This window comes from Marmota flaviventris, chromosome 6 (assembly GCF_047511675.1).
Source record: "Marmota flaviventris isolate mMarFla1 chromosome 6, mMarFla1.hap1, whole genome shotgun sequence".
NCBI classification, from domain to species: domain Eukaryota; kingdom Metazoa; phylum Chordata; class Mammalia; order Rodentia; family Sciuridae; genus Marmota; species Marmota flaviventris.
The window spans coordinates 20,200,657-20,224,143 of NC_092503.1; the positions used below are offsets into that span (position 1 = coordinate 20,200,657).

General features: G+C 39.7%; 1 protein-coding gene across 5 annotated transcripts in view; it reads left to right on the forward strand.

Moving 5' to 3' along the window:
- The window catches only part of Epm2a (EPM2A glucan phosphatase, laforin), an 83,195-nt gene extending 67,393 nt beyond the window's left edge, over positions 1 to 15,802 (forward strand). For 4 of the 5 annotated variants that reach the window (XM_027938525.2, XM_071612944.1, XM_071612943.1 and 1 more), the window contains exons 3-4: positions 5,904 to 6,145; positions 13,372 to 15,802. In XM_027938525.2, the coding sequence (XP_027794326.2) occupies positions 5,904 to 6,145; positions 13,372 to 13,649 (520 nt within the window). In that variant the 3' untranslated portion in view covers positions 13,650 to 15,802. The remainder of the gene's footprint in view (positions 1 to 5,903; positions 6,146 to 13,371) is intronic. The other variant, XM_027938526.3, reaches the window with a different exon arrangement.
- Positions 15,803 to 23,487: the final 7,685 nt, after the last annotated feature.

Consider the following 23,487-nt stretch of genomic DNA (forward strand, 5'->3'; position numbering starts at 1 on the left):
ACCTGCCAGACTAATGGTCCTGAAATCTGTCTCTATAGGTAATCTGGTTTATTTCTAAAAACAACAAACAAACAAATAAACCTAAAAGACAATCAATCCATAGAATCACAGACTCACTACAGAGCTCCTTTAACAATATCTCTGGGATGGATCCTGTTAATAGATGCTTTTATACAAGTACCTCATGTGACCTGAATGTAAAGCCAGGTTTGGAAACTTGTGTCTGGGTTGACAGTGTCATTTTCCATTTGGTGCAGTGGTTCTCAGACTTTTCCAAATAATCTATAGTAGAGCAGCCAGAAATCTCTGATATAACTCATAATCTATGGTAAATTATCCATAAAATTATTCTCTGGAGGTTTTATAATATAATTTGCAATAAAATTGTAAGCTATAACTTTTATTCCTTTATTACATCTTTGAATTTTGGTATGTCTTGCATTAAAACTACTTTAACAGAATTTTTATTCCCTAAATCTCATATTTCAACAAGCTTTTTTTTTCACCTTAAAAATCCTGATATTAAAAATTGTTTAAAGTACCACTGACATCCAGAAGAAGATGAGATAAGTAAAAATGGCTTTTTAGTGGTGTTTTTTCTCTTTTGAATGGATAAGTAAAAATTTAATTACTGTTTAGAAAGTACATCATACATCCTGTTACCTCTAGCGTATCATACAACTAGAAATATAGTCCCTTCCAGTAAAGAACAAACTGAAATAGGATGCACAGAAAGGGCACTTCAATTGTCTGTTAAGCAGAATCCACTGATTTGTGAGTTTCCCACAAGCTCCGTTGTTATCTCCATGTTCCGTGTAGTAGCTCAGTACAATTCCCTTTATTAACTTAACTCTCCTTTCTTGAGTGTTTCTTGGGTCTGTCTTTAGTTATCTGTCTCCTAGGTTCATTGCATTTTATTTTAGAAAATCACTTTATATTTGTTAAGTATGGTCTGAATTCTAGTAAATGTGGAGGAAAAGTCAACTATGTTACGAAAAGTCTGGAAAGACCTGACACAGAAACTGGAGATTTTATGTGACGAGAATATGTGGTTGTATATTCCCAGGCTCTATTTCCCTGAGAAATGGCATGTGGGAAGTTCATGTGTTAAGGCACCAACTTTGACTTGTTCTAAGTTTTTCTATCATTAAACAAACAAACAACAAACAAACAAATAAGCAAAAAAAAAAAACCCATTTCAAGACTAGGGTAGAACAAGGTGGCAGAATAATACCTCTTTTAGCAACAACTTGTACTGATTCTATGTGCTGACTCTGATTTGGGATTATGGTTTCTTACTTTGAAGACTCGCCTGTTTCAATTTATCCTTTGTGTATCTCTATAAATTATTCTTTAGCTTTTATGTAAATCTTATGTGATAAATCACCCAGCCACTTTATTTTTACATTCACTGACTAGTTAAATATTAAGGGCACCCACTCCAAGAGTACAACATTCAAGAGACCCCTTGAATAACATTTGGAATTGAGCTTGCCTGTCATGAACATTCACTTTTAACATCTTACCAATTCCCTTTAAGATTTTTCCAGCAAAACACCCATTACTGCTCAATAGGTTATATTGCTTGGCTGTCTGAGGCGCCCATTTTTCTATATTCCAGCATAGGAGACTTTAGTACGCTCAGTTAAACCTCAAAGTATACATCTGGAGCCCAAAATCCCCACCCCACTGGCATTCAGCAGATTCCTGGGGAATGTTACTTTAAGGGATAATGGAAGGAGAGACAGACTATCTAGATAGAGGCAAGTCCTATTTTCACTCGAAGATTCTACTCGGAGAAGACTAAATACTCAGATAACAATGTCCTGGTCAGTGACAGATCTTGGACACTCTACAAAAGTTCTTGCTTGTGGGCTTTCAGTTCACTGGGTCCAAGGGAGTATCTGAGAATTCTTAGGGGTCAGTAATAAGGTGAAAAGGCCTTGGGATCCCATGTCCTCTTTCCAACACCATTATGTCTTTCCTGTGTTTCTTTTTCTTTTTATTCCTTTATTTTTACCACAGTAATCTGCAATAAGGATTTTCACAAGGAAATTTAAAAAAGAAAAAAAAAAAGGAAATTATCTTCTCCTGTAGGTCAATAAGGATGAGGCTTTGGAAAGTAGTGCTAGATCTTATGAGATAATTTCTCTGAGGATGAGTAATACCCACATTGGAAGCTTAGCCAGGTGGCTTCTCATGTTGACATCATCAACAACAACTACAGCCCAAAGGAAAAGGGTGAAAAACCAAAACAAGTTAGATTCCATACTTTAAAAAAGTAGGGAGTGTTCTATATCTTGTAGCCTTCAAATGGAGAATATAGACAACAATGGAAAATTAACCAAAGGGTCAGTTTAATACAATACAAGGTAAATGACCCAAACCAGTAGATTATTGTAAACTGACATAAACTCCAATTGTGTTGCTTGTGCATTTATGATGGTCAGTTGTATCCAAATATATTATATTTATATATTATAATTATATATGCATATATAATTATATTTATTTTTTATGAAACTCCTAGGTATTAGTTATTCTTAGACTCTTTCTAAAGATAAGCACACCAAAAGCTTAGAGATGACAAATACCTTGGCTTGACATCAGACAGTTTTTTCCATTCAAAATGTCATGTGAGAATCAGCATTGGAACTGTTTTTCCGACAGTGTTTATAAAAACATTACAGTGCTGTTTAGTATCTAATATTAGGCTTTTGTTTTACTCTCTAGACCCTACCTTATATACATTGTATACATATTTTTAAATATGACATGAGCTGTCATATTACTGTCAGAACAGCACAACTGATGAGTCACAGACTCTCAGGTCAGATTCCTTCTCTCTTTAGAAATGGTTGGGGGCTCTACACCATCTTATTTTCCCATATCAAGTTTACATACTTTGGTTTTCTGACATTTTGGATTAGATAGTTTGTTATTGTGGGGGCCTGTCCCACATATTGTAGGATTTTATCAACATCCCAGGTCTTAATCTAGTAGATACATATAGCATCACCCAGTGTGATGATCTAAACTGTCTCCATAATTATCACCAAATGTTTATATATATATTTGTCATCTGTCATGACTTTTTTTTTTTTTGGTGGTACTAGGGATTGAACCCAGGGGCTTGTGCATGCAAGGCAAGCACTGTATCAACTAAGCAATATCCCCAGCCCTATCACCAAATATTGATAGAGCAAAATTTTGCCCCAGTGAAGAACCACAACTCTAAAGTCATTATGAAGGAACTATCCGAGTAATCCTTCTGCTCAGTTTCTTTCCTGCATATTAAGAATTTCAAGAAATAAATTATTTAGGCATTGTGTTTGTCAGAACAAGACAAATCATGCTGAGTAACAAACAAGGTTAAATGGCTTAACATAAGATGCCATTAGCTCTTTAGGGCAGCTATCCTCCTGCAGTAGTTTGACAGTCCAGGCAGCTTCAGACTTTTAATAGCTCAGTGTCCACACACACTCACATATCATTACAGCAGTGAAAGAGTGTGGAGAACCATCCCAACTGTCTTACACAGGAAGTGGCACATCACTTCAGCTCACATTTTATTGAAAAGAGCAAGTCACATGTTTGTGTGTAACTTGAGGCAGAGAGGAAGTTTGGCCCTCAATACTTGAAAAGGAATGTCTGGGAAATCTGGTGAGCATCATAATATGTACCTTGTTATCTGATAACTATTATCTGATTGCCTTGAGTTCCTGACAACATGATTCAAGTAAAATTTGATATACAGGACCTAACCATTGGTTCTGGACAGAATGTGTACATGTGAAACAATGAATAAACAAGATGATATGTATTACATGCAATAAATGATAGCATTAAATTTATGAATTAATTTATTAAAATACATTTTTGTGATTTTTTTTACTTTATGATATTAAATCTTTCAATTAAAGAGTATAGTAATTCTCTACTTTGTGTTTTTTACTTATTTTTTTAATATGTATTTTTTTAGTTGTACACGGTTCCTTTATTTTGTTTATTTATTTTTATGTGGTGCTGAGGATCAAATTCAGGGCCTCACACATGATAAGCGAGTGCTCTACCACTGAGCCACAACCCCAGCCCCTATTTTGTGTTTTCTAAATGTTCTTCAATAGATTTCATTGTTCTTTTTGGTTAAATGCATTGTTATTATTTTTAAATCAGAACTGCCCCTACCCCCATTTCTTCCTGGCTATTGCTCATACAAAGAAAAGCTACTTGATTTTTGTACATTTTCCCTCTCCCAGGTGTTTTAATCTGAATAAGTTAAATACCTCATATCTTTTGTAGTTGCATCACCTAGGGAGGTGGTTCTCCAGGTGTAGCTCCTGAACTGGCAGTGTTAGCATCACCTGGGAACTTGTTAGAAACCTTGGAGTCTTGGAGTCTCAAATCAGACCTACCAATTCAGAAACTGAGTGTGGCATCCAGCCTTAAGGATTTTCAGGTATAGGATAATACTTGAAAAGATGATATTATCTTCTTGTTTTTGCTCATGGTAATACTACCTTTTCTTAGCATTTGATGAAATAGTCCAATGTTGGGTGCTAATAGAGTTAATTTTGATTTTGATTTTATTTGAAAGAAATTTGTCTTTTGTTAGTTTCTGGTGTTTAGCATATTTGAAATGTCCTAAACTATAAGAATTTTATATAGGGGTTTACTGGGGTGAAATGAAATCTTAGAGTGGTTTTGATTTGCATTTCTCTAATTGCTAGCAATCATGAACATTTTTTCATATATTTGTTGATTGATTGTACATCATCTTCTGAGAAGTGTCTGTTCAGGTCCTTGGCTCATTTATTGATTGGGTTTTTTTTTTTTTTTTTTTTTTGGTGCTTAGCTTTTTGAGTTCTTTATATTCCCTAGAGATTAATACTCTATCTGATGTGTGAGGGGTAAAGATTTGCTCCCAAGATGTAGGCTCTTTATTTACTTCACAGATGGTTTCCTTTGCTGAGAAGAAACTTTTTAGTTTGAGTCCATCCCATTTATTGATTCTTGATTTTAATTCTTGCACCAAAGGAGTCTTATTAAGGAAGTTGGGGCCTAATCCCATACGATGGAGATTAGGGTCTATCTACTTTTTCTTCTATTAGATGCAGGGTCTCTGGTTTTATTCCTAGGTCCTTGATTCATTTTGAGTTGAGTTTTGTGCATGGTGAAAGGGGATTAATTTCATTTTGTTACATATGGATTTCGAGTTAGACGAACTCTAGATAGGGCAGAGGGGTTGGAGGGGAAGGCAGAGGGCACGGGGTTAGAAATGATGGTGGAATATGAAGGACATTATTATCCAAAGTACATGTGTGGAGACACAAATTGGTGTGAATATACTTTGTATACAACTAGAGATATGAAAAATTGTGCTCTATATGTGTAATAAGAATTGTAATGCATTTTGCTGTGATATATAAGTAAAAAATAAATAAAGAGAAAGAAAGAATTTAATATTGGGATTTAAACAGGAATGAATACTTTTAGCAAATGTTTTTCAGAATTTATTGAGGCAATTATAGAAGTTTTCACCTTTAATTTGCTGTCATTTGAAATGTATCAATGGATTTGTGCACTTTATGCATTCATGGAACAAATACAACTTGATGACCTTATTTTAATATGTTGTTAGATTTGGTTTTCTAATGCCCATTTCCTGACATTCTAGTTAATTGAATTATTTGTTTTTCCCCTACAGTAATATCAGTACTCCTTACCTTATAATAATAATAATAATAATAATAATAATAATAATATTCTCAAATCCTTAAAAATCCAGTTTCTCTTGTGCCAGATTAAGGGGTTAGTTGCTTTTTAATATTATGTGTTTTATGCAGTTACTTAGAACTCAAATCAGAACAATAGTGACAGTTGATCTCATATGTTCTCATTAGAATTTTACCAAATATCTGGCTGGGTAGTTGTCCTCGCCAAGTGGAACACGTAACCATCAAACTGAAGCATGAGTTGGGCATAACGGCTGTCATGAATTTCCAGACGGAATGGGATATTGTCCAGAATTCCTCCGGCTGTAACCGCTACCCCGAACCCATGAGTCCAGACACTATGATCAAGCTGTATAAGGAAGAAGGTTTGGTTTACATCTGGATGCCAACACCAGACATGAGCACTGAAGGTAAGTAAGGATCAGAAGAGCTGCTCTAGCTTCTTGCTGAATGTGTCGCAGGGAAGACCTTGCAGTCTGTCTGTCCTTGTATCTATAATTGAATGTCTTAAATATGAATGGTATAAATATAAGGTTTCAGATTTAATATATTTAATGTGTATCTTTTGGTGCTTTGGCTAAGATTCTGTTTAACTTGGCTTTTTAAATTTGCTTATTTATTAAATATATATTCATTGTGTATCTACTATGTGTGTGACGTTATGCTGGTTGCTGGGAACATGACATAAAAAGAAAGGCAGGTGCAACTCCTGTCTTTGTGAAGGTTACAGTCCTATAGGGATGTTGCACATTAGTAAGTAAAAATAAAAAATGAAAAATATGAATTCCTTTGTTAGGAAGATACATAGATAATACTGTGAGAGCGACAGATAATCCAGGAAGGTTTCTCAGGAAGTGATGTCTGAGCTAAGGTCTGAGGGTGGACTGGGGGAAGAGTGAATGGTCCAGAGACTCCCAGGCAGAGAGGCCAATTAGAATCCCTGTGGCAGGAGAGGGCGTGGAGTGTTGCTGGAACTGGAAGACCAACGGGGCTGCAAATGTGAGAAGGAGGGAAGACCTCTACCAGGATTTGGGCCACAGTAAGGACTTTATACTGTTCTAAAGCAGTGACAAGCAGATGAATGATTGGGAAGCTGGGAAATGCCAAGATTCTTTTTTTTTTTTTTTCCTCCAGAAGTGCTCTTTGATTATAGTTGGGAGAATGGATTGAAGGTGAAGCTGGGGGGTCCATGAGGGGGTGAGTGAAATGGAGAGAGTGTTAGAGAGAATACAGCGGAGCCAGGGTGTTGATAGGAGTCTTTATTGATCATACAGGTGCTTGCTGAGCAGGTCTTTGTGAAAAAGGAATTGTGTGAGAACCAGAGACAAATAAGGGGTGATTTGGACTGAATGGCAAGAGGCAGTAAGACGAGTTCAGAGTGTAGTGCAGACGGAGGTGGATGTGAGAGGAATGAGGTACATGCTCTGGAGGACTATGGCTTTGCAGCAGCCCATTCTGTGGAGGAGCACAGGGAGGCTTTGTGAATGCCATGGCATTTGGCGTAGGCATGACCTAGACAGGAAGGTGTGGCTGGAGAAAGGGCAGGCTAGGGGAGATAAGCAACATAGACTAAGGTTCATAAGCAAGGGATTTTAAAGGAATGATCTATATCTCTCAGCCTGGTTGGAGAATGAAGTAATTGTTGCAAAGAAGTGGAGGCACCTGTAGAGAGAACAAAGATGCTGATAGTATCAGCATCCTGTCAGCAGGGGGCAGCAGAGAGCTGTGGAGATGGCATGGGTTAAGGGAATTTAGGGACCCGTTGTTCTGAAGGAAAGAAGGAAGGCAGGGCTGCCTAGACAGGAAATCAGGAAGTGTTTCCATCATCAGCCCTTTTCCCTACAATGCACATTAGGCATCAAACACAATACTGAGAAATTTGCATACATTAACTCATTTAATGCTCTAACAGGACTCTGGTTAGATGTTGTTATCTCCATTTTGCAGAGGAAGAGACAGGTACAAAAAGTTAAGTAACCTGGTCAGGCCATAGAACTAGAAAGAGGCACAGCCTGGATTTCAAGGCTGGCAACCTGACTCAGAACATTGCTCCAAAAAACCAGACTACAAAGCTTCTCTCTGTGTTCTCACAAATACTCTTGCAGATTCTATGGACCAACTAGTTTAGTCTCTGATACTCATGACCAACTGTTGTTATGCACAGCCATGACTTGTAGGGAAGGTAGCTTATCTCCCCCAATGTCAGTGGTATGCAAGGTGGGAAAACCTCTCTCTCAGGCCACCTTGATCCTGTATCTACCTCAGGTGGTGCATGTGGCCAAACTGGGCCTCCTTGTGGGTCTGTGTCTGAACTGAACTATCACTGAAGTTGGAGTTTGATTTTTGTTTCTGAAAGTGTGGAGCATTATTGACAGTTTGTTTTTTTCCCCTTGGTAATCTGATCCAAGGGAGCCTGATTTAGTCTTGAAAGTTTGGCCCTTTCTCAAGGAAGAAAAACATATCAAAAAAGAAACTTCATTTACATAGAAGAGCGTTGGTTGAATATAGGTGATCCTTGCCCTGCCCAATTTGTTTCTCTGATTTCAAAACAGAGAAAATTGTTCGGGTAGTATGACTAGTTCCCACAGAGCATTTTAATTTAAGTTTCTTTGATTCTGACCTGATAATATTGTTACCTGCTGAGCAACACAGCGGGGGACAGACTGAGAAAAGTTGAGCTAACACTATGCAGAGCCTCCGTTCCCTCCTATGCACTGATCATGTGAAGGCCATGCTGCTAGGAGGTAATTTGCTTGATATTTTGGAGGTCTGCAGAAGCCTGAGGGAAAACAACCCATAAGCACACATTTTTGTTGTACTCAAATCTTTTTGGGGGTCATTGGGTCACTAGGTTTGGTGCAGCCGTGACCATCTTTCACACAGAGGCAGTGGGTGGCAGCAAAATGAGACCTCCCACCAGAAACAGGTGAAACTCTAAGACTAAAAAAAAAAAAAAAAGAGTTTCTTTGGTTCACTAAACCTGGAGGAGTAAATCAAAGAGTTAACAACCATTCCTGAGCCCCAGGAAACGTTTTACCAGTAGATTAATCTATGTGGCTTCACAATATTAGCACAATGAAAGTATAGATTAGTCCAGCTGAATATTTTTAGAACTCTAGAGAAAAGATCCATTTGGAAGCACTTTGCGCCACAGCACAATGCTGTCAGATAAAGTCTGAGAAGGGAGACAGGCTGTTAGGCTGTCCTGTCACTACTGGTTGTCACACACCTGTTACAATCAATTGCGCTATTGATCTTACTCTGGCATGCTTTGTCACATGTGGAGGGGTCGTTTAGATTTCTTTTTCATATTTTTTAAAATGTAGTTTGCGTCTTTCACTTGAGAAATGAAAAGCCCCCCCGCCCCGCATCCAACACCCACTTGTACAAAACAAACCAAATCTACTCATTAAAATGTCCCCCATATAGAAAGAATTCAGGTTGAGTCTTGACCTCTGTTCCTTCAGTTCTGCGAATGACAAATGGTCTCCCCTTGCCTCCCAGATGAGTTAATGTGCTCCCCGGAGTCCTCAGCAACCCCCCTGTTATTTCTTACAGCCTGAGTTCTTTTCACTCAGCAGACTGCATTCGGCTCTGCCATTGTGGGAAGATGCTGACTTTGGAGCCAGAACATCTGGCGGCCAGCCTCAGACCTCTGTGTGGCTTGTGATGCTGGCAGGTTAGTTCCTGCATTGGGAAAGGGGAATAGTAATTTCTGCCTTACTGGAGGGTAACAATAGAATAAGATGAGTGATATGAAAGGGCTTTGAAAGTCAACAAGTTGTGATCATATGATTAGTGCATAGTTGTAAGTTTCTACCAAAGAATGTTCTAGACGAGCTGAACCTTATAATCCAAAGGTGGAAGAGAAGATGTGCACAATAAAATAATGAAATTTTATGTGTCTGTCTCTGGAGTAAGAAAGGAAACAGTAGAAACTCTAAGACAAAAAAAAAGTGTTTGTGTGATTGAGGAAGGCTGAACAGTGTGCCATGAATAAACTCTTCAGGTCAACCTCAGGTAAAGCATGCCTTTGGGGTTCGAGACCCTCCCTTATCTCAGACCCTAATGCCCCACATTACCTGCCCAAATTCCCTCTCTCTCCTCATTCTCACAACCTTGCCTCACTCAGTGGTGCTCTCAGGATGCTATTTTAATCATTTTAGGATTGGGTTAGTCTGGAGCAGGTGTAGGTTACAGTTGGGAGAGAAGGATCTAGCTCTGTCTCAGATCAAATAGGTACTTCTGTCTTCTTCTGTTGTTTCATTTTTGTTCATGATTTAATGAATGTTTATTGAGCATCTACTGAGACCCAAGGCTTGTTTTAAATTCCAAAGTGAGAAACACAGATGGTAGTGTGTTTTGTTTGACCTACACAGGGTTTACAGTTTTTCAACTTTGTTGCCAACACTTAAAATATGGAACATTTTAAATGAAAAGATCTGGAATTTTGCCTTATCACGAGGTATTACTGTCTTTAAGAATGGAAACTCCTTATCAGATTAAGTTCTGCATGGAGATTATATATAGGAAACTTAAAATTTATCGACTCTGATTGATATCAACTCTAAATTGTTTAGGGTATATTACGGTGAGCCCTGATCTTATCCATCTTCTTTTTGTTCCATGGTGGGTTTTGTATTACTCTGGGCTCCCTTGGATGGGTTTTCAAGAAGGGAGATGGACCTGTTGGGTGCTGAGAGTTTCTCTAGGGTGGGGCAGAGTTGTTACAGCCCACGGAGGAGGCTGCTCTTCAACGGGGTAAAGACAGCATCATGACTGGGTAAGTAGGGTGGGAATTCAGACTCACAAGATGCGGGGAGGAAAGTATCAGAAACCAGGTCAGTTAGAGAAGGACCTCAGTTGTTAAGATCAGAGGCTTTGAACTGTCTTGGCTGGAGTAGCCACTTAGGGAATAACTTAGGGCAACCTTCTGTGACTCTGTTCCTTCATCTAAAAATTAAGGATAGAAATGGAAGTGGCCTCATAGTTGGTAAGAGGTGGTTATAAATGAGCAGTATCACACAGAATATTTAGTGCAGAATGCTTGCCAGGTAAAAAGGGCTCAGTATATATTATCTATAATTAGTCAGGGCAGGGTGCAGTCTCTAAAGATCAAACTGAAGTAGGGCTCTGGCTGAGGCCAGGTTAGGATGGGAGAGCACTCTGAACTGGCTACTTCTCTGAGCCGCTTCCAGTGATTTATGTTTGTTACTTAAATATTTGATAGATCTTAAGCGGGATTTTTCAGTGATTCTGGAAGAAGGCTTCCGGTGACCGTTACCCCATGTTGGTGAAGCCCCTGTGAAGCTGGGCACCTTTGGTGCACATGGCAGCTGACACACACCCCTCAGAAGGATGGGTCTGAAATGAGAGAGCCTCAAACTAACAGTATCCCTTTTTAACTTCTGAACAGAGCACATGCTTCTTAATAAAAAGCACATGCTTTTTACAGATAAAAAGGAAGGGGACGGTATTACATCAGTTGGGCTCTTTGGAGCAGACCTGTCCTTGGGGAACCTCTGAGTAGACCGAGGGAAGAGATCCTGACTGGGTCTGTTGAAGACTTGGTTTGGCAGGCTGGCCACACTGGCCAGCACTGGGGCTGGACTCTTGGGTTCAGCACCTTCTACTGCAAATGGCCACTGTAGTCTATTTATAGATTGGGCAATTGACAAAGCAAAACAAAAACAAAAACAAAAACTAAATTAACAACATTCTTTTTTATTTCCTGCCAAAGAACATAGTGTCTGGAGAAGCAGCCATAGCAAAGAACTTGTCACCTGATGCTAGTGGAATGGGGGTAGGAACTACAAGTGGGATTCCATTCCCACCCACCCAGAGTTTCTTAGAGCAAACCTCCTTCCAACCCTGAGTAGGACACAAGCCCTGCAGTTAAGCAGGACACACGTCTCAGCAAGATCAACCAAACTAACCTAGGAGGCTTTGCCACCTCTGATCCCCTGACTCAGATGGTGAATCCACCACACAGTGCTTTTCCTAAGACCGCAGTGAGGCGCCTCACTGGCTCATCAGATGCTCTCCACACCTTGCTGCATCTCCAGGACATTTAGTACCTCTGGGAGGGGACCACAAGGAACTATGGCAGCCCCGCCCAGCTCCACCTCAGAACACCTGAAATCAGGCCTGCAGCATTTCATGAGTTAAAATTCATGGCTCAGTTTGGACACAGGGATCAAGATAGAGCATGAGTCAGGGCAACAGGCCCTAGGGAGAGAGTGATGTGGCCTAAGGCACCAACACATTCCTTTCTGACACGTTCTAAACTGCTGGCTGGTGCCTGTAGCTTTGAATCTCTTCATTAGGGAGACTCACAGAACACGGTGGCTAGGCTAGACTGTTATCCTGGCTTCTCTGCAGTCTCCCACTCCTGTCTCAGTGTGGTGGGTGTGAAGCTGAGGTAGACAGGTGACTGAGAGGACCTTCAAGATGGGGTGTGTGTGTGTGTGTGTCCAATTTCATTGTGTTGTGTTAGCTTCTTCAGGGCACTTGTGTTTCAAGAGGGCATCTAAAGAGGGAGACTTGACTGCATTTCCTGGGGATTTTAGACCTTGGGGCAGGTCAGCAGGTGAGGGAGGGGCTTACCACTACTTCAGTCATTCAGTGGGATGGCAAAATGTAGGCGGGCAGAGCTCCTCCGTGTGATCCTGAGAGGATCCTTCTGGGGCCATTATGTCCTTCTGTGGAGGACAGAGAGCACCTAGAGAACACTGAGGTATAATTATCCATCTATAATCCGGGCTCTGTATGGTTTCTCTGTTTTATTTCTTCTTGATTTCATTTACTAAAAAACTTCAACTCACTGTTAAAATCTCTCTAGTGAGAAGCTGTGAGCAGAAAGCATCCAGGAACTCTAGGATGGTTGTAGGGGGCGCCTCTGCTTTGCAGGATAAGAGGAGGGAGTCTCTCAGCACTCAGCAGGGCATAGAACATCTTCTCTCAGAAGGAGAAGACATTTGGATAACCTAATAATTGAAATAGCAGCATAAAGTGGTAATAGCTATAATCATAATTGCCCAATAACATAGAAATTGAATCAGTTTTAGTATTCACTGCATCATGGTGAAGTAAATGATTGGTTGTTCCACATATATCAATTATAAGTTAGCCATTCCGTTTGACAAGTGAAAATTAACATTAAATTCTAGTTCAGGTTTCATCTATCTAATTAATGAAAAAGATTGATTCTTTAACCAATGTGGACCAGTTCAGTGTTTTACATTTATATGGAAGAACATTTTATGTTAAATGAAATTCAGGTGACAGAATATAACATGCTTTCTTTGAAATCTTCCAAAACCACTGACCAATCTCTGTGAGCCCTTGTAAGAGATGTAAATATCTATTTCCACTACGGATGACAGTTTACTTTGGAGGGAAATTTGCATTGATGGTAAAGCCACTCAGAGGAGCAGCGACATTCAGTGAAGGTTCAGAGGGACCCAGCCGTTGTCTCTGGAATGCTCTTTCCACTTTTTTCTAAGCTCGCCTCACCTCTGCCTTCGAAGCAGAGCCAGTGCTCATGGCCCTGCCTCACTCTGCCTGGCCCTGTGATGTGGCGGTGTGCCGGAGGAGGTCTCATGTTCACTTGTGTGTGCTGTGCTCTCTCCATCAGGCCGAGTGCAGATGCTCCCGCAGGCAGTGTGTCTCCTGCACGCGCTTCTGGAGAATGGACACACCGTGTACGTTCACTGCAACGCGGGGGTGGGCCGCTCCACCGCTGCGGTCTGCGGCTGGCTCCAGTACGTGCTGGGCTGGAATCTGAGGAAGGTGCAGTACTTTGTCATGGCCAAGAGGCCAGCTGTGTTCATTGATGAAGACGCCTTGGCCCGGGCACAAGAGGACTTTTTCCAGAAATTTGGGAAGATTCATTCTTCAGTGTGTAGTCTGTAGCTGGCCAAGCTGCCTCCCCTTCCTCCCAGTTTTTTTTTTTAAGGATCCTGGAGTGATGTTAGTAAAATGACCTAGAAACAAAAGCCCCACTCGAACTGGGAGGACTGTGGTGTGTGCTCCTCCTCCAAGCTGCTCCTGTGCTGCTGGGAGTGGTTTTCCATCAGGCCTTGGGCTGTACTTTACAAAGGAAGCTGTGATTGACACCGGAGAAAGGCCGAAAGCAGCTGGGTTGTGCAATGTTGTTCTAGCATCAGACACGAAAAGAGTGCATGCAGTCGCAGCTGCCTCGGGGCAGAAGAGTCCTTTGCTTCACAGGTACTGCGTGGGCTGTAGCATAGATTCGTAAGGGCAGTTTCTCCTTGCATTGTGATTCTTTGACATGCAAAATTAAAGATCGCAGGTTATGTGGATCTCATCACTAGACTATTATATGCGTGTGTTTGCACATGCGTACACACACACAGCTTTTCTACTGAACTGAACTAACATTATGGTCATTTGCCAAAGGAGGGAATAAGGGTAGAAACTGAACTATGACAAAAGAAGAGCTCATATAGATGGAAAGCAGTGATTTTCTTGGTTTTTGTGTCCTGTTTTGTAGTGGTATAGTGTACCCATAGGCATCTCCTTCCCTATGTACCCGAAGACCCCATGTGATAACCAAGGTAGACTAAGCTCTCTATTTGTTTTAGTTGAGTTTTAATGCGTTTTCCTAAAGTCTCACAACCAGTCAGGGAGGAGCTGGAGTTTGTAGCTCATGTTTATGTGACTCAGTGCTATTTTCCATCCAATTTGTTTTCCATCATAGAGTAGTGACTTCAGTTTTGTTCCTCTCAGAATAAGGTTGATCCCCTGCAGAAATTTCTATAGTGAGAAATGCAACAGTGTTCTAATCAATTACCACAGAATTTAGGTAAGTATTTCTATTTTGTACAACCTAATTTAAGACATGGTGGACTGTCTCAAGGCTTGAGCCTTAGCTCAGGAACTGTATCACAAAAAAGAACTATATGAGAGGAACTGTATTACCAAAAAAGCCCAAAGAGCCAAAATCTATAGGTCATTGTTTCAAAGCTTGAGTCTGATTCTGGCTCAACCACCAGTTTAGTGCAACACACAGTTACTGTGCCTCCAGAACACTCAATTCATTCCACTAAGTTCTACAGGAAAAAAAAGATGAGCAAGATGTTGCCTTCAAAAGTGTTCACCTTGGAAATAGACCTGCGTTCAATACCCTAGACCTTGACCTGTGTTCAACCAACCATAATACAAAATTGAGTTGTGCTCGCGAGGTAAGAATACAGGAAGAGAAATACCTTTCAATTGAGTGCCTGGATGTGGTGTGTCTACCGTTTTATTCAGTTGCACCTTCATAGTACACCATGAGAGAGGCTTCATTTTCTCTATTATTTAAATGAAGAAGCAAAAGCTAAGAGAGGTTAAATCAGTGTCAGTTGCCACATGCTGAGTAAATGCAGTGAGAAACAAAACTAGATTTGTTTGACTCACAGTTCACGCTTTAAAAACTTAAACTATAATGCTTATTTATTTTTCTGTTTCTTCTTTCTTCCACAAACATGTATTGATAGATAAGAGAGATTCTCATTCAGGAGGTATAAAAGGGGATAAGAAGGACCCAGGGTGAGTTCCAGTAGACCTTAGAAGAGAGGGAGATGTCTTATAACCATGACACTGCGGGAGAGGTGACATTTTGATATTTGCTTTGGGCAGAGGAGGCTAGATAGGAAACATTTTTTTTTTCTAACAGGTTTACAAAATTCAATTTATAAACCAGCACTGGATGGTGGGAAGTTCAGTTCTCTTGCTAAAAATAATTAGAAATAGTCATTGTATTCAGGAACCCATTTATAGTCATGTGTGTTATATAAAATTTAATCTTAAAAATGGAATATTTTAAACTAATATACATAAGTGGTGTGTGTGTATGTGTGTGTGTGTGTGTGTGTGTGTAAATTTCCTTAATGCCCAAGAAATCCAGCTGTATAATTTCTACTTTATAATGGCCTTTTGGGATAGATTTCTCCCTTTTTTCCTTTTTTTGCTCTGATAAAACCAGTTTAAGACTATTACAGAATGTTTTAGAATAACCTCTTTTGTCCTCAGTGAATGGAATGTCTAATATATTTTGAAATCACCAGGATTTTTGGTTAAATAAAAGCATTAGAAAAAGACCTTTGTCTCTGGAATTGTTTTAATGTTATCAACTTAGTCTGGAATCTAGAGAAATCAACTGGGTTTTTTTTTTTTTTTTTTTAAAGGGGGCAGTGAGCTGAGCTAAATTGTTCTTTCTTTGTTGTCCTTACTCTGTCATTAACCTAGGAAAATTGGCAGTTAAATGATAGAGGAAGTCAACAGCAGGGCCACCACAAAGAAGTGATGAAAACTTGTTAGAATGGGTCTGACAAAAATCATATCACATATGGTGTCCTTAGCTGCTTGTCATTGGTATTAACTAAATTTTGTGGGGGAGGGTGCTGGGGATTGAACCGAGGGCCTTCCACATATTAAGCACTCATCCTACCACTGAGTTACACCCCAGCCCAACAAACTTCAATCACAGACTTCTCAAAGAAAATTGTATTATGGTAAAGAAATATCCAAGTAGGGTTGTCTGCTTTCAGACTTTTAACATTATCCTTCTTTTATTTTATAGACAAAGAAATCTGAAAGAATACACACTCTCTTCCGGCCAACATTAAGGTGTAGGTGAAAACCACTGGGTTGGGCCTAAGAAATAATGATTTTAAAATGTGGTTAGGATTTTGAAAATATAAGGAGGTAATGGAAAGAGAGATTTGCAAATGTGTTAGAAAAGAAATGAAAACTTGCCACAGGTGAAAAGAAAAACACTGAATAGCTAAACATGGAGTCAGATTAGAAGTTAAAACTGAAATTATCTTAAAGATTTATAAACTATCACTGGATAATGTAATTATTTTACAGAAGAGCCAAAGGCCCAGAGATATTAACTCAGTTTTCTGTAGCAAAGAATTGTACTCCAGAGAAAGAGGATACCCCAGGTACACAAGTCAGAGGAAGAGGGTACCCAGGTACACAATTCAGAAGTAGAGGGTACCCCAGGGATAGGTCAGGAGATTTATTGTGGTATTGAGGAATCCTAGAAGTGGTGGGAATGAGGTCAGATAGTATTCGTGGGGAAGAATTGATAGGTGGAAATTGGGGTAAGTAGAAGAAAAATGACTAAAATGAGAAAAAGCAAAGAACATTTCCAAAAAAGAGAACAAATATGGCTTCTGGGGAGTTTGAGAGAGAGGCCTGACTATGAAGGCAGAAGGGGAGCATTGGGTGATTTGTTCTTGGTAGGCATGCTGAGCATACTCCTATTTCTCTGAGGGACTAGATTACATTCGAAAGAAGGACCGACTAGATGTAGTGCTGGCCATGGAGTGTGGGTGTATGGAGGTTTATTACTTTGCAGGAGATGAAGGAAAATCTGATGGGTGACAGAGCTAAGAATAAAGGAAAAAAAACCAACTGAGGATGCTACCTCTCCTTGTAGCAATAATGACTATAATACAGTAAAAGAAAGGGGAGCAACAATAGTACAACTTTGTTGTTTCCTTCCCTAAGCCATTATTCCAAAAGTCTTCCCCAATATAGTTGATGGAAATGTACTTCCAGTTTGCTCAGTTATTGTCTTAGTCTATTTTTGTTGTTGTTGTTGTTGCTATAACAGAACACCTGAGATTAGACTTGGTAATCCATAAAGAAAGGAAGTTCATTTTGAATCATAATTGTGTAGACTGGGAAGTTTAAAACTATGGTTCTAGAATTGGGTTGGCTTCTAGTGAGGCCTCAGGCTGCTTCAATACATGGCAGAAAGCAGAAGGGCAAGCAGAACATGTGAAAGAGGGGGAAGGGGGCCAAACTTCCATGACAGCTTAACCAATTCCTACAAGAGAGGCATTACCCCACCCATGAGGGCTTTATCCCCATGACCCAAACATCTCTTACCAAACCCCACCGCACCACCACCACCCCAATTCTGATGCATTGAGGAATTAAGGTCACAACACATGAACTTTCACACTCAAACCATAGCAGGTCTTAATCCTTAGAGTCATCCATGACTCCTCTCCTTCTTTCAAATACCACATTTGATCCATCAGGAAAGCCTTTTATATGTATAGTCTCTATGCTTTTCCTCCTGTATCAAATAACTAGTTAGAGTCATCATGATCACAAAACTGAATTTTAGAAGTAGATTCCAGCCTAGGATTTCTGTTCTTGTTCTTCCTTCTTTTCTAGTTCCTACCACTATCAAATCTAAAACCACATAATGGCAGGGATGGTCCTATAAAAATGTACCCCAGACCATGTCACTCTTGTGCTCAAAACTTCCAGAGACCTCCCATGTCACTCAGGGCAGAGGTCAAAGCCTTTCAAGGACATAAACAGTCTGCTACCATATTACTCCTTGGGCTTCATCTATTGCCTTCCATGTCATCCATTCTTCTCCACCCATGCAGGGCTTCTTGATGTCCTTTGAACATTGCAGGCTTTGATCTCAGGGCAGTTGTGCTTGCGGTTATTTCTGCCTGTACTGTGCTTTTGTTCATGTGTTGGAAGCCTGGTCCCTGATATGGAGCTGTCGAGTGGAACTTGAAGAGGCGGAGCCTAGCGGGAGGAAGTTAGGTCATTGAGGCATCTCTTCAGAAAGGACTAATGAAGCTCTTGTGGGACCCTGGTTAGTTTTCATGGAAGTGTGCTCTAAGGTGGGTCCAACCCATGCACTTGGCCTCTTTGGCACATAGGCATTTCTCTACTTCTTTTCTACCATGTTGTGACACAATCAAAGGTGTCCTCACCAGAGGCTAAACCTGGGGAACTGTTTGATCTTGAACTTTCAGCTTCTCACACTGAGAGCTAATTAAATCCCTTTTATTTATAAAGTGTCTAGTGTCAGGCAATTTGTTGGTAAAACCTGTAATGCTCTTTTCTTAGGAAGCTCAAAGCTTATTCCCTCAATGATACTTCCCTAATTTACCCTATTAAAAACTGTCTGACCCTATACTGTTCCTTCCTATCCATAGTCTCTGCTTTATTTCTCTTCACAGGACTTAACACTGGCCAAAGTATTACATATTTTGCTTATTCATTTCATTGTCTGCATCCTGTCACTACAATGTGAACCTCATAGAGTTGGGTATTTATGTTTTGATTGGTGATGTACCTGTAGTGTCTGTAGAAGAGCCTGGTATATAGCATGTAGTTAAATGAGTGAAGCACAAGAATAGCTAATAGCTACTGTTAACATACAATGTTAAAGGTATTGTTCTTCATCTCTTTCTCTCTCAATCTATATACATATGTGTGTATATATGTGCTTATATATACATTTATATATGATTTTACATATGTAAGCTTATTTAACCCCTCCAACAATGTTGTGAGATATTATTATTTTTATTTTATAGATAAGAAAACTAGAGATATAGAGAGAATGTGAAATTATTCCCAGGCAAATAAGACAGTTTCATTCCTGGTTTGGTAGTTTAAGTTTCTAATCAACCACTTTTTATAAACACTGAGCATTTTAAATATATTAGTTCTCTAGGTCAGGAGTAATAGTGCACTACAGACATAATGGCTTAAAAAACAGAATTTATCCTCTGATAGTTCTAGAGTCTAGAAGTTCAAAGTGTCAGCAGGGCTGGTTCCTTCTGAGAACTATGGGAGGGAATCTGTTTCTTGCCTCTTTCATTTCCAGCCATCTTTGGCATTTCTTGATCTGCAGAAACATCACTGTGGTCTTCGTCTTCAGAGTTCTCCCGGTGTAGGAGTCTGTGTCCTTTTCTGGTTTTTATAATGATACTGACAAGTCACACCTGATTAGGGTTTCTCTTTTCCAATATGACATCATCTTAACTGATTACATCTGCAATGACTTATGTTCAAGCATGGTCCCATTCTGAAGTAATGAGGTTATGACTTCAACATATGTTATAGAAAACTACTTAAAGTCATGGACACTGGGAAAGAAAACCAGGCAGATTGGAAGGAGTGGAAATTTGAAAGAAAGAAGCAAGTAGAATGGGATATTTCCAATTTTCATAGGTTTATTTTGTAAAAGAGTACTACTGAAAAGTAGTCAAAGAGAGATGGAAAATTGGAACTGTTCAAATAAAAGAAGATGAATTCCTGTACTGTAATTATATTAGGTAATATACCAATATTATTAAAGGAAAGACTTAGGTCAGTGAAAAATATTGCTTTCCTTGAAAACCAAAGTGGATTAAGGACTGAAGCATAAAGTCTGAAACCATAAAACGAGAAGAAAGCATAAGAAAAAGCTCCCTGACATTGGTTTCAGTTACGATTTTTTTGGATACTGAAATTACAAACAACACAGACAGAAACAAGCATCAAACTAAAAAGCGTTTTCACAGCTAAAAGAAAAAAGTCAACTTGCAGAGTAGAAAAAAATATTTGTGAAGACTATGTCTAATAAGGGATTAATATCCAAAATATATAAGGAACTCAAATCAGAAGCAAAAAGACAAATAACTCAATTAAAAATGGACAAACAACCTGAAAAGACATCTCTAAAGACGTATGAATAGCCAACAGGTATACAAGAAGGTGCTCCACACTATTAATCACCAAGGAAGTGCAAATTAAAATCACAGTAATAGATCACCCCATGTAATAGATGGCTATTACAAAAAAAAATAGAAGTAACTTCTGTTACATTTCGACTTGTTTGCATTTATTTAGTTTTTATTTAGAAAAAACTATTTTGATTTCTTGGTTTCTTGCTTTTATTTTTGATTATTATAGCTTCTCCCTCATAACAAAAATAATAGTGACTGTATGTCCACTGGCTTTTACACCTTCTTCATACTGATATTATTGCATGACTTAGTTTTTCACATTTGTCATTTATTTTCTCTTTTTCTTTTTGTGATCCTATTTTTTTAAATACTTGGGATCAAACCGAGGGTCTTGTGCATGCTAGGCAGGTACTGTACCACTGAGCTACATCCCCAGCATTTTTTATTTTGTTTATTTCTGACACAGGGTGTTGCTCTTAGCTCAGGCTGGCCTAGAGCTTGTAATCCTCCTGCCTCAGCCTTTAGAATGAGTGGGATCACAGGTATGCGCCACTGTGCTCAGGATCTTTTTTCTAAAGTTGTTAGGGAAGGCGAAGAAAATGTTGGTAGGGACCAAATCCTCATTGCTGGACCTACAATTACCACCCTGCCCCATTTCTCACTTTCTTCTCTCTCTCAGTTTCCATCATTACTGAGAAATTTAACCTGGTATTTCTCAAGGTTTCAGTGAGTGCATTAATGCCCAGCTCCCCTGCAGTCCTGTATCTCTGGTGAGATATGCTGAGCCATATATGATAGTGTTCATCTATCAACACATTTCCCAAAACACAATCATGCTGAAATATCTTATCTTCTGGTAATCCTTCTTTACCGTCTCTTCATCGTTGCAGGTGAATTTCTATCTTCAAATTTTATATCATCATTTTTATTCATATGTCAGGAGGAATGGTGTGGTTGCCATTTTAAACCAGAATTTTCTCAATCATCATCTATACCAATGACATCCAAATCTCAATCCTCATTCTAATTTCTTTTCTGAGTGCCAGGCTCATATATCAAAAGAAAAAAAAATTTTCCCCCCTGAACAGCTCTCAGACCATCTCTCAACCTCAATATTCCACAAACTAAAGTTCTCTTCCTTTGGTCAAACCTCTCATACTTTTTCTGTTGGTCACGCAGCGGCAACCTTTCTCCCTCCCTAGTTTCCCCAGCTGGAAACCTGAATGAAACTTGAATGTTATTTTTGCCACCTGCCTTGTGTTTATCATCCTCCTCACTCCTCTGTAAGTCCTTTCAATTACACCTAAATACCTCTTACCTATGTTGTCTCTCCTCTACTAAAGTTTCCTGACTAGGCCTGAGGCGTGTTTGGGTATGGAGAGTTTAGAAATCAAAGACACTGCCCTACTAAACCAAAAGGCACGCTGCACAATATCCTTGTGCAGGAAAGAAGCTGAATCTCTCCCTGCTGCTTGCAGAGGACAGAGAAAGGAACCATTTTGCAGCCAGTGTGTGGGGGCCAGCAGCTGAGGGAGCTAATTCCTGGCAAAGCTGAGTCTGGCCCAAAATACAGGTTTGGCAAACCCACACTGCATGACATAGAGTGTGCCTCAGTGACCAGGAGAAAATCAAACAGAAAGATGTTTACACAGGGGAGAACTTGCTTTGGAAACCCACCTGGCTCTACCCTCCCCCCTCCAATCTGGCCGCTGGTAGGACCTGCTGGGAGAGAGATACCTGGCTGGGAGTTTGAAAGGGTGGGAGAAGGAGAGATTAAGTTTGGAGACTGAACCTGAGACCAGGAAATGTGGGGTCTGCAGGTGACACAGTGGACTAAGAATTGGTTTCTCCTTCAAAAGAGTGGAACCCAGGGGAGATGCTGGGGTGCAGTCTTCTAGCATGGACCAGGAATTGCTGGGACCTGGAGGTGCTGATTTAAAATTTCCACACCAGGGAACTCCCTGGAGCCTACCTATGCTTCAACCCCACCTCAGGCATTCTCCCTGCAGGATTATCTCTCTCACTCCTACAGCAACCCCACCCTGAGAGTGGAGCAAACAACACGCTCCAGACAGCTCACCTAGCAATGCTCAGAAGAGAAGCTGAGAATCTTTTGACCTCCAATGGAAACAATTCTCTAACTTTTCATTGAGACTTTTTTCTCTCTTTTTCTATTTTCTGTTCAATTATGATCTTAATGGCTCATGGACACTTATACATATTCGTATTTGTGGGGATTGTTTTTGTCATTTCTAACATTTTGGAAGCCAGTTGTTTTCTCATGGATCCATTTTTTGGGGAATTGGATATTTGAATAGTATATTTCAGTTTTGTTTTTTATTCTTTTATTTTTAATTTTTAAAATATTTACTTTATATCTAAATTTTTTCTCTCATCTGTTTCCCTTCTCTTTCTCTTTTCTTCCACTAATAGCCAATCATTACTGTTCTCTCATTCATTCTTCCTTTAAGTTTTTACGTCTGTCTTCCCTCCTCCTCCCTCATAATCATCTCACCCTATATCACTTCTGTTCTCTCCCTGTTCATTTAGTAAACCCTGTTTATTATAGGCAATTGATCATATAATTTCTGTTTATTGTGACAATTAACATTGTAGACGTCATAGTGAGAACTATTTGTTTTAATGCTGTATATTATTTGCATTGGTTGTTATTATTTGTCTCCCCCAAATTTGGTGAGGCACTAGACACCTTCAGGGACAATATAAGTCTATAGAGTCTGCTGCTTCAGATCCATAGTGTTAGATGGGTAGACGCACAAACAACATGAAAAAGCAAGGGAACAAATCACCCCAAACAAACCAGGATACTCCAATAACAGAATCCATTGACAGACACCACAGTGGGAGAAATGTCAGAGAAGGAGTTTAGAATGTTCATGGCTAACCTGATCAGCAAGGAAAGGGACGATGTAAGGAGTGAAATCAGAGAGAAAATACAGGAAGTAAAATACCACTTCAATAAAGAGAGATTTTGAAAAAGCTTCCTGACTTATCTTCCTATTGCTCTTTTTTCCCCTCTCTGGACCACTGGTTATACTGCTACAGAGAAACCTTCCTGAATTTCAAACATGCTACTATCTCTTTCTTGCTCAGTACTCCTCAATGACTCCTCCTTGTTCTCAGCAAAAAGTAAGAAGTCCTTAATGGGACATAGCGGGCACTTTATGACCTGGTCTACCAGGCAATGCCTCATGTTGACACTTACTGGAGAGTTGATCCCT